Source organism: Dendropsophus ebraccatus, chromosome 11 (genome assembly GCF_027789765.1).
Source record: "Dendropsophus ebraccatus isolate aDenEbr1 chromosome 11, aDenEbr1.pat, whole genome shotgun sequence".
Taxonomy (NCBI): Eukaryota; Metazoa; Chordata; class Amphibia; order Anura; family Hylidae; genus Dendropsophus; species Dendropsophus ebraccatus.
In genome coordinates this window covers 89,116,069-89,132,772 of record NC_091464.1, presented here as the reverse complement: position 1 = coordinate 89,132,772, position 16,704 = coordinate 89,116,069, and the positions used below count along the sequence as shown (strand labels likewise).

At 48.1% G+C, this 16,704-nt stretch overlaps 2 protein-coding genes across 2 annotated transcripts in view; one reads left to right on the top strand and one right to left on the bottom strand.

Moving 5' to 3' along the window:
• Positions 1 to 1,280: 1,280 nt before the first annotated feature.
• Positions 1,281 to 16,633, bottom strand: MAEL (maelstrom spermatogenic transposon silencer). Its single transcript, XM_069945927.1, has 12 exons — positions 16,393 to 16,633; positions 12,855 to 12,968; positions 8,602 to 8,674; positions 8,297 to 8,452; positions 7,568 to 7,609; positions 7,352 to 7,479; positions 6,455 to 6,509; positions 5,952 to 6,093; positions 5,402 to 5,464; positions 4,924 to 5,059; positions 2,583 to 2,640; positions 1,281 to 2,477 (listed from the first exon to the last, which is right to left on the bottom strand). The coding sequence occupies exons 1-12, from the start codon at positions 16,522 to 16,524 to the stop codon at positions 2,359 to 2,361; spliced, it is 1,218 nt and encodes a 405-aa protein (XP_069802028.1). The 5' UTR covers positions 16,525 to 16,633; the 3' UTR covers positions 1,281 to 2,358.
• ILDR2 (immunoglobulin like domain containing receptor 2) overlaps positions 16,612 to 16,704 on the top strand; it is a 275,290-nt gene continuing 275,197 nt past the window's right edge. The window contains exon 1 of the mRNA XM_069945917.1: positions 16,612 to 16,696. The gene's annotated coding sequence lies outside the window, so the exon portion shown is untranslated. The remainder of the gene's footprint in view (positions 16,697 to 16,704) is intronic.

Genomic DNA, 16,704 nt, shown 5'->3' with positions numbered 1-16,704 from the left:
ATCCGGAGATTGTTTCTCCTTGACCTGTTTTCAAGGTCTTCAAGCTTTTCCCACAACAGTCTATTTTCAGAATCCATGACAGATATACGGGAAGTAACTGAGTATTCAAGATGGCAGCGCGTGGCCTTCCTGCACCAAACAAGAGGATCAGGTAAAGTATAAGATACAGACTGCAAAGGCAGTCTGTATCTTAATAAATAGACAAAATGAAGATACAGACTGCCTTTGCAGTCTGTATCTTATACTTTACCTGATCCTCTGGTCCGCTACAGCAAGACCGGCGCCGCCATCTTGATTTAGTCTTTTGCGTTCCAGCGGTGGAACGCAAGTGACGTCATCAAGATGGCGGCGCCCGGCCTTGCCGCTTTGCATGACGAGAGCTTCCTGTCTCGCACCGGCTCTTTTGAAAAGAGCCGGCGCGAGATAGGAAAGTAAAAAGTAAATATTTTAAAAACACAGCCAAAAAAGTATTCAATTATATTTACAAATATTAATAAAATAAGTAAATACATCTAATTAGGGAAAATTTTTTTTTTGATTTTCATCGATGATTGGTTCTCTTTAAGGGACACACTTTGAACAATGCTGACCCCTAGGGGGCGGTCCTTATTTGTAATAAGGACAAATTTTATAAGTTATTATGAGACATCTTTTAGATGTATCTAACCTGCTGATAGTCCAGTCCCAGTGCAGTTAGTCGCCCCTGGCTGTTCTGGCCCCTTCTAAAGATAATGAATGGAGCAGGACACGTGGCTATGTGGGAGGGCAGTGCTCCTGTCTCACCAGACCGTGGAGCACACGACTAACTGCACTGGAACAGCACACAGGAGGGAAATAAGACACATACCTTCCTCCTGTGCAATAGGGACATATAAGCAGGTCAGATTTGTCTAACTGCTGATTGTTCCCCTTTAAAGGGGTTATCTGGGATTTGAGAGAGCGCCACCCCTGTCCTCAGGTGGGGTGTGGCAGTACAATACAACTCTATATTCACTTTACTTGAATTCGGAATTGAGTTGCAAAACCAGAACCCTGGTTCTGTTCCTGGAAGAAAGCGGCTATATTTTTCTAAGCCTGGATAACTCCTTTAACCTGTGTATACTTCTCTCTGAGATATAAAAACTGTAAACCCCAAAGTTGTAAATCAGGGACCACAAGATAGAATGGAATACCCCGGTACACTGACGCCCTGGTACTTGGGATCTGTCCAGCTCTTCCCGCAAACATATGTATATTTCTTATTGGCTCTGTACCAACTACTACAAAAAGACAACACAAAGTTAGGACTAGTCGTTTATTGACTGTATATTACAACAATTAGAAAACACAACAATCTGCACGCAGCATCTGAATTAGCAGCTAAATGGTTAAAGGGGTTGTTTCTATAAAGAAATCTCTAGTCTTCCAGTACTTGTCAGCTGCTGTATGACCTGCAGGAAGTGGTGCAATCTTTTCAGTCTGACACAGTGCTCTCTGCTGCCACCTCTGTCTGTCAGAAACTGTCAAAAACAGCAGCAAATTCCCATAGAAAACCTCTCCTGCTCTCCAGACTGGAGAGAATACACCACTTCCTGCAGGACATAAAGCAGCTAATAAGTACTGGAAGACTGAAGTTTTTTTTTAATAGAAGTAAATTGCAAATCTCTGGCAACAGTTCAGTTGAAAGAAAAAAAGTTTGGGGGGAACAACCCCTTTATAAAGGCCACGTCCACTTTGGCGACCATACTATGGCTCCAAAGCAACTAAAATATAAAAGCAACCTTTCAAAAAAATCATGATCAAAAATAACCCCGAAAATAAGGCTTGTTACTATAGTTACAGACTACAAACAAACCCTGCATGTAGTCTGATTCTGCAGCCTTATTTCTCTCTCTTTTGACAACCTATGGGTAGAGATGAGCGAACTTTCCGAAAGTTCACATGAACCCAAATGATCTGCATTTGAATCACGCTGCCTGGAGAAGATGGATGCAGCCCGAGGACTGCCTGGAAAACATGTGGGCAAGTTAGCTCATCTCTATCTACAGGCAGTGAAGGATCAGATTACAGTCCGCATAGGAGCTGTATGTAAAGCAGCCTCGTGTCATTGCTCTGGAGCGAGGTGCTGGATGTACAGGGGGCCGACAGACCCTCAAGGCATAATATATTGATTCATTCTTTTAATCAACATGAAAAACAAAGAAGAAAATTCTGACAGAACAGAAAACGAAGAACAGATGTAACTGAAGTGGACCTCAAAACTCGTCGGTCTTCATCCATACCCAATATAAAACGTATAGAATGTAGAATTACATGTGGGCTTCCACAAAAACAAAGGCAGTAACCCCAAATCTCACTATGACGGACAATGAGGAAGCTTCACCCCGAGGTGGCGTAAGGGGGGGGCATCTCCCCCAATAGGCGCAGAATTCCTCGGCCCCGGGAGCTACTGTTGGTGAAGGTGGAACTCGCACCCCTCATTCCCTGAGTACTTTCTCCTATAATAGGATAAGAAGCATATTACAGGCGATCACAGGCTCAGCCGGACACATCATGGCCCTGTAACAGGATCAATCCCATGTAAGAACAACACAAAACCTCACCTCCCACAGCGCCTGCCAGGTTTCCATTGTCAGTAAGAGAAGGACAGTCCATCTTTTTCTGCAGAAGGTCAAACATTAAGGGGAAATTTATTATGACTGTGGTGACGATCGCTTCATACAATTGATCAGTAACATCATTACTCTATTGAACAGGCTGTATTCTCAGTGATGTCACTGATCTCTAGTGATGGATAGGCTGTATTCTCAGTGATGTCAGCGCTGATCTCTAGTGATGGATAGGCTGTATTCTCAGTGATGTCACTGCTGATCTCTAGTGATGGATAGGCTGTATTCTCAGTGATGTCAGCGCTGATCTCTAGTGATGGAAAGGCTGTATTCTCAGTGATGTCACCGCTGATCTCTAGGGATGGATAGGCTGTATTCTCAGTGATGTCACTGCTGATCTCTAGTGATGGATAGGCTTTATTCTCAGTGATGTCAGCGCTGATCTCTAGTGATGGATAGGCTGTATTCTCAGTGATGTCAGCGCTGATCTCTAGTGATGGATAGGCTGTATTCTCAGTGATGTCACTGCTGATCTCTATTGATGGATAGGCTGTATTCTCAGTGATGTCACTGATCTCTAGTGATGGATAGGCTGTATTCTCAGTGATGTCACTGATCTCTAGTGATGGAAAGGCTGTATTCTCAGTGATGTCACCGCTGATCTCTAGGGATGGATAGGCTGTATTCTCAGTGATGTCACTGCTGATCTCTATTGATGGATAGGCTGTATTCTCAGTGATGTCACTGATCTCTAGTGATGGATAGGCTGTATTCTCAGTGATGTCAGCGCTGATCTCTAGTGATGGATAGGCTGTATTCTCGGGATGTCACTGATCTCTAGTGATGGATAGGCTGTATTCTCAGTGATGTCACTTATCTCTAGTGATGGATAGGCTGTATTCTCAGTGACGTCACTGATCTCTAGTGATGGATAGGCTGTATTCTCAGTGATGTCACTGCTGATCTCTAATGATGGATAGGCTGTATACTCAGTGATGTCATCGCTGATCTCTAGTGATGGATAGGCTGTATTCTCGGGATGTCACTGATCTCTAGTGATGGATAGGCTGTATTCTCAGTGATGTCACTTATCTCTAGTGATGGATAGGCTGTATTCTCAGTGACGTCACTGATCTCTAGTGATGGATAGGCTGTATTCTCAGTGATGTCACTGCTGATCTCTAATGATGGATAGGCTGTATACTCAGTGATGTCATCGCTGATCTCTAGTGATGGATAGGCTGTATTCTCAGTGATGTCACTGATCTCTAGTGAATGGATAGGCTGCAGACTGAGTAACATTAACAGTCTGTAGGGAGTGAATTGATAGGCTAGACTCAGAAATATATCACCACTTCATAGTGAATGTATAGGCTGCCTTAAAGGGGTGCTCCAGCCTGGTGGCAACGGGGAGGAGGTGGCTGAAATAAAAAAGACGTCCACTTACCTCCCTGGTTCCAGCGGCAGGTCCCGCATCACGGTGCTACGGTGCCCGTTCGCTTCCTGGTGTCTGACGCCGCCCGAGACGGCGGGAGGCGGGATCCGTTTGAAGTCCGCTTGGATCCCACCTCCTTCACTGAGTGGCTGAGCGGCCCAGAGACGTAGCGTCTCAGGCGGCGTCAGATACCAGGAAGCGGCCGGGAACCGGGCACCGGAGCGCCGTGGTGCGGACCCGCCGCTGGAACCGGGGAGGTAAGTGGACGTCTTTTATTTCAGCCACCTCCTCCCCGATCCCCCAAAAAAGGTGCGCCCCCAGGCTGGATAACCCCTTTAAGGGTGCCTTCACACCTACCGTATCGCAGTAGAAAATCCGCTGCGGATCCGCAGCAGATTTAACTAAATGAATGAACACAGCATTAAATACGCACTGTCAAATCCGCTGCGGATCCGCAGCAGATTTGTAAGTGCGGATTTAGTGCTGTGTTCATTCATTTAGTTAAATCCGCTGCGGATCTGCTGCGATACGGTAGGTGTGAAGGCACCCTAAAGGGGTTATCCAAGATTAGAAAAAATATAACTGGTCCCAAACAAAACCACTGCCACCTCTGTCATCAGGTTGTGTGGGGTTTTACCACTTAGTTCTCCTCACTTCAATGGACCTGAGCTACAATACCACACACATACTGAAGACTAGGAAGAAAGCAGCGTCATTTTCTAATTCTGGATAACCCCTTTAAGTATTGTAACAAACCAGCATATGGCTACCAAAACAGGTATTAAGTTGATGAATGTGTAGAACAGATGAACACAACCTTACAACAGAAGATTGGTGATTTTAGATGCATTGCATGGCAGTGAAGCTCTATAACAATGTTACAACCCAATAAATACTGACCTGATATCTCTTGGCATTGAGGATCACAGTTTTAGTATAGTCAGGCTTCTGGTTATCATTTGGACATAGGCTGGGCATGTGAGCCTCTGTAAGAGTCACATTGTATACAGAGGCCAGAGCTCGGCTCATACAGTAGCTACAAAACAGAAGTAATGATTAAAAAAAAATAGTAATGGGTACAAACTATACATCAACTAACACAGTCAACTGCCTAAACCAGTGACAGAAGCAGCAAGTGGTGAATTCACAGAAAACATTGCAGCTTTGACCCCTTCAATATACAGTATAGGGGTGAAATCTGCAGAAAACAGTTATATGTCCTCATACAGAGGCATGACAAAGACCCCATGGCTCGGTCGAAACATTGCACTCCTGTACACCGATATGTGAATAAATTCAGGTTGCTTCACTACAGATGCTGTAGGAAATCTTCTACCATAAGCAACTCATCAATACTTTAAAAAACAAAATAACTTACGTGATTTTCTTGCAGCTTGCAAGCGCACAGTACCACATGTCATTGTCCTCATGCCATTTACACCTGAAGAGAGAGTAACACGTTTTTAATCACTATTATACCCCAGAGCTGCACTCACTATTCTGCTGGTGGGGTCACTGTGTACATACATTACATTACTGATCCTGAGTTACATCCTGTATTATACTCCAGAGCTGCACTCACTAATCTGCTGGTGGGATCACTGTGCACATACATTACATTACTGATCCTATACTGATCCTGAGTTACATCCTGTATTATACTCCAGAGCTGCACTCACTATTCTGCTGGTGGGGGTCACTATGTACATACATTACATTACTGATCCTGAGTTACATCCTGTACTATACCCCAGAGCTGCACTCACTATTCTGCTGGTGGAATCACTGTGTATATGAGTACAATCATATTGTAAGTATTTCCTCTGTAAAATAGATCCGATAACTGTATCCAATACACATTATGCCATTAGACAATGTCTTCCGACACTCAGCTCAGTTCCGCACTGTCCCGGCCCTGCAGTCTTTACCTGGTGTTATTGGCGTAATCCCATTGGACGACATCCAGCAGCCGGTTAACGCTGGATTTGGATGGTTCCTCATTCAGTTTGTCTCTATAAAACTGAATTATTAAGTTTTCTATATCCTGCAGCTGAAAAAGATTCTCTATGCCTGTGTGAGACCGAGAGAAAATGTACATGAGATTCATGGATGCAGACAATGGCTGCAGAGCGCCAGCACATTAACACTGTACTAATACGCATCTAACCCTAACAGGACTGGACCTGGATATGGGCCCTGGAATAAGCGTCACTTTGGTTTGTTATGCAGGATTAGAAAATCCGGAAAAAGAAATTGCACAGCTACTTTCTTGCAAAAAAATACCACACCCAAACTGAGGACAAGAGATGCTGTTTCTGAAGGAAAGCAGCCATGTTTTTCAAAGCCTGGAAAACCGCTTTAATCCTTTAGATTGTAGGTCAGAGAAGGAATCAGTTCAGTAAGGATCAGCTACAGATGAAAATACACTCACCAGCCTTCCGAGACAGCCACTGAAGACACCACCCCACGCGATACATGTCAATCTCCTAAAATATGCAAAAAAAAAAAAAAAAAAGGTACTGCCAATAGAGACAGAAGCACAATGCGGGATTAGTGACGCTAGAGCAAAGACTAGGGTTGCAGTGAATGGTAACTGCATTAAAGAAGCACCCCGGGAAAGTTGTTTGCCATAAAGTGCAGTATAGTTTATTATAACAGAGTAATGTAGAGGTTCTTGTGTTTGCCTTGTGATTACCGATTTAACCTGCCATAGGATTTCAGCCATGTTGACTCATATTTGCCCTCTGAAATGATTTCATAGTGCTGCCTACATTTCCCATCATGCTCATGGCTTAGCAGAGGAAGGGACTGAGTCTCATCAGGTCCCCTGATCAGGCTGCAGGTAGTCCAGCCAGGTTAGATCCATAAGTTAAGGGTCAGTTCACACTATGTGCAGTTTTGATCAGTTTGGGGGGCAAATATTGCCCTAAAAATGGGAATAGGAGAAGTCTGACAGAGGATGATGTCATCCTCTGCTTCACAGGAAGTCAGATGATGCAGGATAGACTACTTCTTCCAATACATTACACACTGTGACTTCAGGGTCACACTGTAGGTCAGCCTGGTGATAACCTGCTCAAGGTTCCACACACCAGAAGGTTTTTGTGCATGAGCCCTATTAGAATAGAGTCTTGCACAGAACTATCATGGTGTGCAATGTATCCATGCAACGTAACTTGCTCTTTGGCCATCAGCTGCTGCGGCGCCCCCACAGAACAAACGATGCATTACACAGGCTGTAAGTGTAATCCACAGACCAGGGACGAGAGCAATCCTTTTTGGAGATGCTTTACTCTCAGAATTGCAAATACTAAAATGTGTAACAAACCTTGCAGTACACAGAGGTCCCGCGCTTGGAGGAAGGGCTCACAAAGTAGCACAGAGAGTGGAAAAGGTTGTGGTAATCTCTGTTTGCATGTTCAAATCCAGAGACAGGGATCTTATGTGTAGCATCACCTGAAAACAAGCAAGGGAAGCGGCATGTAGCACACAGAGTAATCTGGTGAGAGCGGACCTACAGGACATGTGACATGGAAACACTTACTCCCTGACTGACAGTGATAGCGGAAACCAAGGGGCAGCTCTCCTGGGGGGAAAAAAAAGAAGATGGTAAAAGGTAGGATGAGTTACGGCCCTGTTACCCGTCATCTGCAGCGTCACCAAACCTGTAGGGGCCCACTATTCTCTACAGTGGTGCCGGGGCTATGCTGTGGATATTCTATAAATGTTTAATGTACCATGCTATATGTTGTACCACACCTAAGCGCTTCACATATATCAATTGATGCAAACAAAAAAACACTGTGAATAGAGCCTTAGGGCTCTATTACACGGGACGATTATCGTGCGAAAAATCGTTATATCGTTCGCATTTAAACTATTATCGTTCTGTGTACTTGCAGGCAACGATTGAAAAAACGTTTGTATGTGGTCGATCGTTCATTTAGATCTAAAATTATCGTTAATCGTTCGCTGTAATTCCACATTCGTTCGCTCAAGTTCCGCATTTATTCACTAATCGTTCAGTGTAATTGCACATTGTCCATTGTTTTGCTGGGATCAGAAGGAAAAACGATTGCAGTAACGATCTTAGTAATGCTCGTAACTAACGACCATTGTTCTGTGTAATATGGTGAACGATTTCAGGTTAATGATAAACAATTTCGTTTGCGATCGTTCTTCGATAGTCGTTGAATATCGCTCTTTGTAATAAGACCATTACACCTACATATGATCTCTTATATCCAGTCAGAAATAAATATTTCCTCCTCACCTGGATCGATGAAGTCGTGGAAGGAGTCCATGATCCCACTCTGTAGTGAATAGCGCACGCAGCCGATCTCACAGGGCACATACGGCTGTGGACACACGCTGGGCATTTGCCCATGGCTGAAGATATTGATGATGTAGATCACACGTTTGTCAATATCTGCAAAATACACAAGATGTATTAACAGGTAACATAAAGGGATCAGCTCTGTCTAGGGGCCATATTACATGGCCTGACCCTGCAGTGTAAGAAGCGCCGATCTGCTCTGTGAAAATACATCACGAGACCTGGATGGAGGTGGCTCCTACCTTCTTGTTTCTTGTGGAACCAGTCCTGCTGCTCCATCACTGCTCTTCTCGGCTCAATAGTGAACTGCTGCTCCTATAAAAGAGTAGTCATCTGTTATGTCACTGCAAAACAGTGGTGAAAATAAGTATTTGATACACTGATTTTTTTTTTTTTTCCACCATCTACAAAGACAGAATCTATAAAACATTCCAGATAATCACATTGTATAATTTATAAATTATTATTTAGCATTTTATTACATGAAATAAGTATTTGATAGCACAAAAACACAGAACTTAAAGGGGTATTCCCCCCAAGAGCTAAAAAAATGAAATGCTCCCAAACCTAGCTGGTCTTACTCACCTAGTCCCCCTGAGTATTTGGAGCCATCTCCTGTCTTTCTAGCTGCTGCCATTCCTGAGAAAAAGTTTTTTCTAAAAGCCGTCTAAATCCAATATGGCGCTGGCCAGGAAACTACATTTCCCAGCATGCAGTGCTTCTCGCTGCTTGCTGGGACCTGCTTTTTCAACAGAAAAGGCTGCTATCCATCCAAATCAGAAACTGTGTCACCTGATATATTGTGATGTGGACAGATAGCAGCTTGCTGGGACCTGTTGTTCTACAGAAGTTCTGTGACCTGATATATTGTGTAGAACCACCGGTACCAGCAAGCTGCAATCCATCCACTTCACCATAGATCAGGTCACAGATGTGGATGGATAGCAGGATACGGGAGGAGGCTGACATGGGGGTTGGGGGTGGTCTCGGTCCTGGTACCAGCAAGCTCCACATCACAATAAATCAGGTCACAGATGTGGATGGATAGCAGGATACGGGAGGAGGCTGACATGGGGGTTGGGGGTGGTCTCGGTCCTGGTACCAGCAAGCTCCACATCACAATAAATCAGGTCACAGATGTGGATGGATAGCAGGATACGGGAGGAGGCTGACATGGGGGTTGGGGGTGATCTCGGTGCAGTGTGGGGGGAACTAATGTGGGCATTCGGTCTGCAATCATACCGCCTGCTTTGCAGCTGCTTTCCTGCATCGGTCCCCCGGCCCGGTACCTACAGCACAATCATCCCCATCCTCCCTTTCCGCCTGCCGCCGCTGCTCTTCCGCTCCGGTCCCCCGGCTCGACACCTATATCACATAATCATCCCCATCCTACACCACCCACCCCACCACCCTCCACCTGCTGCTGCTCACCAATACCGGCCCCCCGCCCGGCACCGCTGCTGCTCTTCCGCTCCGGTCCCCCGCCCTGACACCGATAACACAATCATCCCCATCAACCCTCACCTTCCCTCTGCCTGCCGCCGCTGCTCTCCAGTACTGGCCCCCAGCCCGGGGGGGGGGGCCAGTACTGGAGAGCAGCGGCGGCAGGCGGAGGGAAGGTGAAGGTTGATGGGGATGATTGTGTTATCGGTGTCAGGCTGGGGGACCGGAGCGGAAGAACAGCGGCGGCAGGCAGAAGGGGAGGATGGGGATGATTGTGCTGGGCAAGGGAGAGCAGCGGCGATGGGGGTGCGGGGGCGGGGGCGGGTTGTAGCGGCGGAGTGTTGCGGGTGCTGGACGGGTTATAGTGTAACATATATGTATGTCCCGGGGTTAGGGGTGCGTTGAGGGTGCTGTCGGATGGAGGGGGTGGCCAACAGAGGGATATGGGCCCGCTGTGTGCCTCTCTTCAGGGGGAGACTGTCATCCCTCTCTTCAATGAGCAGGGTTATTATCTCTCACCCTGCCCATTGAAGAGATGGAGGACACGTGACCCCGTCACCGAAGGTCGGGGCCAGGAACAGGGAGCGGTGTCGGGCAGGACTAAGATTTGAGGATTTTATGCAAACAGAGGGAGTGAGTGCACCCAGAAAACAGCAAAACTCTGCATAATCCTTAATAAATGTATATTGGAAAGATGAAAAGCTAGGGGTGGGCAATTTATTAAAGCAAAAATCTTTTTGGAGGGAATACCCCTTTAATATTTGGTCCAGAACCCTTTGTTTGGAGTTACAGAGATCGGACATTTCCTGAAGGTCTTGACAAGGTTTGCAGACACTGCAGCAAGGATTGTGTCCCCGTTCTCCATACACATCTTCCCCACATCTTTTAGGTTCCGGGGCTGTCGCTCAGCTCCCTCCAAAGATTTTCTATTGGGTTCAGGTGTGGAGACTGGCTCAGCCACTCCAGAGCCTTGGAATGCTTTTTACGGAGCCACTCCTTGGTTGTCCCGGCTGTGGGTCTCCTCCTTGGTTGTCCCGGCTGTGGGTTTCCTCCTTGGTTGTCCCGGCTGTGGGTTTCCTCCTTGGTTGTCCCGGCTGTGGGTTTCCTCCTTGGTTGTCCCGGCTGTGGGTTTCCTCCTTGGTTGTCCCGGCTGTGGGTTTCCTCCTTGGTTGTCCCGGCTGTGGGTTTCCTCCTTGGTTGTCCCGGCTGTGGGTTTCCTCCTTGGTTGTCCCGGCTGTGGGTTTCCTCCTTGGTTGTCCCGGCTGTGGGTTTCCTCCTTGGTTGTCCCGGCTGTGGGTTTCCTCCTTAGTTGTCCCGGCTGTGGGTTTCCTCCTTAGTTGTCCCGGCTGTGGGTTTCCTCCTTAGTTGTCCCGGCTGTGGGTTTCCTCCTTAGTTGTCCCGGCTGTGGGTTTCCTCCTTAGTTGTCCCGGCTGTGGGTTTCCTCCTTAGTTGTCCCGGCTGTGGGTTTCCTCCTTAGTTGTCCCGGCTGTGGGTTTCCTCCTTAGCTGTCCCGGCTGTGGGTTTCCTCCTTAGTTGTCCCGGCTGTGGGTTTCCTCCTTAGTTGTCCCGGCTGTGGGTTTCCTCCTTAGTTGTCCCGGCTGTGGGTTTCCTCCTTAGTTGTCCCGGCTGTGGGTTTCCTCCTTAGTTGTCCCGGCTGTGGGTTTCCTCCTTAGTTGTCTCGGCTGTGCGTTTCCTTCGTCCCGGCGGTGGGTTTCGGGTCATTGTCATGCTGGAAGGCCCAGCCACCACCCATCACGATTGGGACTGTGTTCTTGGGGTTGTACTCATCCTTCTTCCACCAAGCACAGAGAGTGGAGTGGATACCAAAAAGTTCTGACCACATGACCTCCTCCCATGCCTCTTCTGGATCTTCCTGTGGCTCCAGCTCTTTTCCGGTAATGACAAGGTCTTCCCATGTAGTTCTAGGCTGATTTCTGACCTTTTTTAGAATCATCTTTATCTAAAGAGACAAAATCTTGCACTAAGCCCCAGACCAAGAAAAACTGACAGCCATCTTGTGTTTCTTCCATTTTGTAAAAATTGCAGAAACAGTTGTTGCCTTCTTAACAAGCTGCTCCCCTATTGTCCTGTAGCCTATCCCAGCCTGGTGCAGGTCTACAATTTTGTCCCTGCCCCGGTGTCCTTAAACAGCTCTTTGGTCTTGGCCATGGTTAAACGGTTGGAGTGTGATTAGTAGACAGGTGTTTTTTTTTCTTATACAGGTAACAAGATTGAACAGGTGCAGGTATTGCAAATGAGTGCAGAGTAGGAGAAACTTTTTAGAGAGATCTAAGGGGGCATTTACAAGCTCCAAAAAACATGGATGCTACAAAGTGTCAGGCAGCAGGTTGGCATCTGGAAATCCCGGCATCATATATCATTATGGATGCTGGTAGCTCCGAACCTGTTCAAATCTTCCCGCTACTGTACTGACATAGCCAGGCAGCTTCACATCGCATCTGTGGTGTACGGAGTGCGTTAAAAAAGCTCCCTAACAGGTCTGTGCGAGCCAGAATTCTTGTTGGTCAGTTGCTGATCAAATCCTTATTTAACCCTTTCATGACCAGGGGTCACTGATTCCTCAAAGCCCAGGTCGTTTTAGGACATCAGCTTATGGGATCATAATGATCCCATAAACTGATGTCCCTATGTCTGCCACCTCTCCTCTGTCCCCTGCCGCTGTTACAATCTTGTGACAGCAGCAGGGGAGAGAGGGGAGGGGGCAGAGCTCACAAGCCTTCCCTCCCCCGGCCGGCTTCCGTAGGTAGGAAACCGGAAGCCCGAGGCTTCCTGTTTCCATGGCTACTATCAGGGCTCTGCGATCACTTTGTAGAGCCCCGATGGACAGAGGACAGAGAATTCTCCCTCTGTAGAGGGAGAACTCTCTGTCAAAAGCCCTATAGATGCTGCGTTCGTGCTGACCGCAGTATCTATAGGGTTAACGGATGACACAGAGACCTATACACAATGTCATGCTCATAGTGTTATCCCGGTGTGTGTATACAGATTTGTGGTATAGAGCCCCTGTTTACAGCCGCCATATCGGTCTCACCTTCTCACGATGAGGGATTTCCATCACTGGACCCATTCTTGGGGTCTCAGCCTCTTGGTTCTTCCATTCTTTGGCTTTATCAGCGTATTTTTCCTTCTCTGCAGCCGAAAGCAACTGGAAAGGTACAAGAGAGGCGCTCATTGTCAGGAGGAAATAGAGAATGTAAGAGTAATATATACGGAAAGAGCCCCAATATACCTTACAGCTCATCTCTAATATCGAGCCCATCAATTTATATTGGGTCCCCTCGATGTATAGGACAGGGGTAGTCATTCGAAGAAGGGTGATAAAAGCCAAATCACCCTTTCACCTCGATCTACAGCGAGGGGCCCAAAAAACGTTCTCAACTATCTGATTGTCTGGCATTTGAATACCAGTGGCTAAAGAAATTAGATGCTGCCCAAGAGAGTCCAAGAGAACATTGATACAGCCATAGGCCATGATCTGTAGCCTTGTTTTCCAGGACTCCATAGGGCAGCATCCATTATCTTCAGCCCCCGGTAATCAAAAGCAAGACGATTGGACTTTAGCATGTTCCATCCCTTGTGCTAGTCTCTGTTGACTACATAGTGTATAGGAGGCAGCGCAGAGACTAGTCTGCAGCCAAGTATAGGGAAAGCAGACACAGATGGAGTTTGCAGGATGGTGGGGAAGACTAGTGATATAATGGCCAGATATAATCCTGCTCCTAATATACATACATATGCATCCCAAAGATGACTGACAGGCAGAGGTCAGTAATGGGCCTATCTGTAAATCATCCCCTCTGAGCGTGCTGACAGGCAATGACTACACACGGGCAGGGAGCCGTCCACATGACTACCTGCCCGCCTCTGTCTGCCGCGCGCACGGGGAATAAAACTTAAAGGGGTTATCCACTGCTACAAAAACATGGCCACTTTCTTTCAGAGACAACATGACTCTTGTCTCCAGTTCAGGTGCGGTTTGCAATTAAGCTCCATTCACTTCAATGGAACTGAACAGCAAAACCCTGCCCAAGCTGGAGACAAGAGCGGGGCTGTCTCTAGAGGAAAGTGGCCATATTTTTGTAGCACTGGATAACCCCTTTAATCTTCTGTACAAAGCTGCTGCTGCTTTCCTCCGTGCAAACAATAAAAAAAAAAAAAAAAAAAAAAAAAAAAGAAAACACACAACTCACCAAATGCGCTCCCCCGTCGATCCTCTTTCCTTCTTCAGCCTCCGTCTGGCCCCCGGATGATGCGCGGCTGCCAGGGTTGTCCCGTTCTGGCCCCGGCAACAAGCGCATCAGAGAGCTCCCTGTGCTGGAAGTCACAGGCGCACGGGGAGCTCTATGCTGCGGGGGATAGGACGGGACAACCCCGGCAGCCACAAATCAGCTGGGGGCAGATGGAGTCGGCCTCTTCTGACCGCAAGCAGTGATTGATGAGGGGGGCCTTGGGGGCGACCGCTGCGACCCTGGTAGTTACGCCACTGGCTGCCTGGTAAATACGTATATCTATCCTAACATAATAAGGAGGGAAATACTAATAGGCCCTCCTGACAGGTACACGTTAATGCAAAATCCAGGGCTCAGACTACAGACTACCGATCTAGCGTGATGGGCTAGGAAGAGGGCGGGAGTAGCGTGACTTCATACTGCTAAAGCTCCGCCCTGATGCCTCATTACCAGAACAAAACTGCCACCCTGCCAGAGGGGTGTCTGTAGATTATACACTGTTATGAGGGGGGGGGGGGGGGGGGGGGGGGGGTCTGTAGATTATACACTGTTATGAGGCGGGGGGGGGGGGGTGTCTGTAGATTATACACTGTCATGAGGCGGCGGGGGGGGGGGGCGGTGTCTGTAGATTATACACTGTTATGAGGGGGGGGGGTCTGTAGATTATACCCTGTTATGAGGGGGGGGGGGGGGGGGTCTGTAGATTATACACTGTTATGAGGGGGGGGGGGGGGGGTCTGTAGATTATAGACTGTTATGAGGGGGGGGGGGGGGGGTCTGTAGATTATACCCTGTTATGAGGCGGGGGGGTCTGTAGATTATACACTGTTATGAGGCGGGGGGGGGGGGGGGGGGGGGTCTGTAGATTATACACTGTTATGAGGTGGGGGGGGGGTCTGTAGATTATACACTGTTATGAGGCGGGGGGGTCTGTAGATTATACACTGTTATGAGGCGGGGGTCTGTAGATTATACACTGTTATGAGGCGGGGGGGGGGGGCTGTAGATTATACACTGTTATGAGGCGGGGGGGGGTCTGTAGATTATACACTGTTATGAGGCGGGGGGGGGGGGGGGTCTTTAGATTATACACTGTTATGAGGCAGGGGGGTCTGTAGATTATACACTGTTATGAGGCGGGGGGGTCTGTAGATTATACACTGTTATGAGGCAGGGGGGTCTGTAGATTATACACTGTTATGAGGCAGGGGGGTCTGTAGATTATACACTGTTATGAGGCGGGGGGGGCTGTAGATTATACACTGTTATGAGGCGGGGGGGGTCTGTAGATTATACACTGTTATGAGGCAGGGGGGTCTGTAGATTATACACTGTTATGAGGCGGGGGGGTCTGTAGATTATACACTGTTATGAGGCGGGGGGTCTGTAGATTATACACTGTTATGAGGCGGGGGGGGTCTGTAGATTATACACTGTTATGAGGCGGGGGGGTCTGTAGATTATACACTGTTATGAGGCGGGGGGGGGGCTGTAGATTATACACTGTTATGAGGCGGGGGGGGCTGTAGATTATACACTGTTATGAGGCGGGGGGGTCTGTAGATTATACACTGTTATGAGGCAGGGGGGTCTGTAGATTATACACTGTTATGAGGCGGGGGGGGTCTGTAGATTATACACTTATGAGGTGGGGGGGGTCTGTAGATTATACACTGTTATGAGGCGGGGGGGGCTGTAGATTATACACTGTTATGAGGCGGGGGGTCTGTAGATTATACACTTATGAGGTGGGGGGGGGTCTGTAGATTATACACTTATGAGGTGGGGGGGGGGCTGTAGATTATACACTTATGAGGTGGGGGGGGGTCTGTAGATTATACCCTGTTATGAGGCGGGGGGGGGGGGGTCTGTAGATTATACCCTGTTATGAGGCGGGGGGGGGGTCTGTAGATTATACACTGTTATGAGGCGGGGGGGGGGTCTGTAGATTATACACTGTTATGAGGCGGGGGGGGGGGGGGGCTGTAGATTATACTTATGAGGTGGGGGGGGGTCTGTAGATTATACCCTGTTATGAGGCGGGGGGGGGGGGTCTGTAGATTATACACTGTTATGAGGCGGGGGGTCTGTAGATTATACCCTGTTATGAGGCGGGGGGGGGGGTCTGTAGATTATACCCTGTTATGAGGCGGGGGGGGGGGGTCTGTAGATTATACACTGTTATGAGGTGTGGGGGGGGGTCTGTTGATTATACACTGTTATGAGGCGGGGGGTCTGTAGATTATACCCTGTTATGAGGCGGGGGGTGTCTGTAGAGGACACACTGTTATGAGGCGGGATCTCTCCCATATACAGTCTTCCAGGGCGGCCATAACTCACCCCCCAATCCGTGGAGCACAGGGGAATGGCCTCCTTCACCCCGGACACCTTTAGCCCGCGGCGCCGGAGCTCGGGGATCATGTCCAGGGCGAAAAAAAAGTAAGCGTTCCGCGAGGCCTTCTTGTTCGGCATGACGCTTCTGTCTTCTTCTCACACTGTCAAGATGGCGCCAGACGCTGCTCCGCATGGGACTAGCACGCCGTACCACGTGACCGGCGGCACGCCTCACGTGTCATCCTGCACTAAGGGTCGGAGCGTCACGTGACGGCACCCACCAATCAAACTTTATCTTGACGTCTCCATGGTAACCAA

What these genes read in the sequence shown, in the direction of transcription:
- MAEL (XM_069945927.1), bottom strand. Translation starts at nt 16,524, where the DNA reads ATGCCGAACAAGAAGGCCTCGCGGAACGCTTACTTTTTTTTCGCCCTG. An exon ending in GATTACGCCAATAACACCAG is followed by an intron (nt 5,465 to 5,951) that starts GTAAAGACTGCA and finishes CTCTCTCTTCAG; the next exon opens with GTGTAAATGGCATGAGGACA. An exon ending in TCAATGCCAAGAGATATCAG is followed by an intron (nt 2,641 to 4,923) that starts GTCAGTATTTAT and finishes GACCTTCTGCAG; the next exon opens with AAAAAGATGGACTGTCCTTC.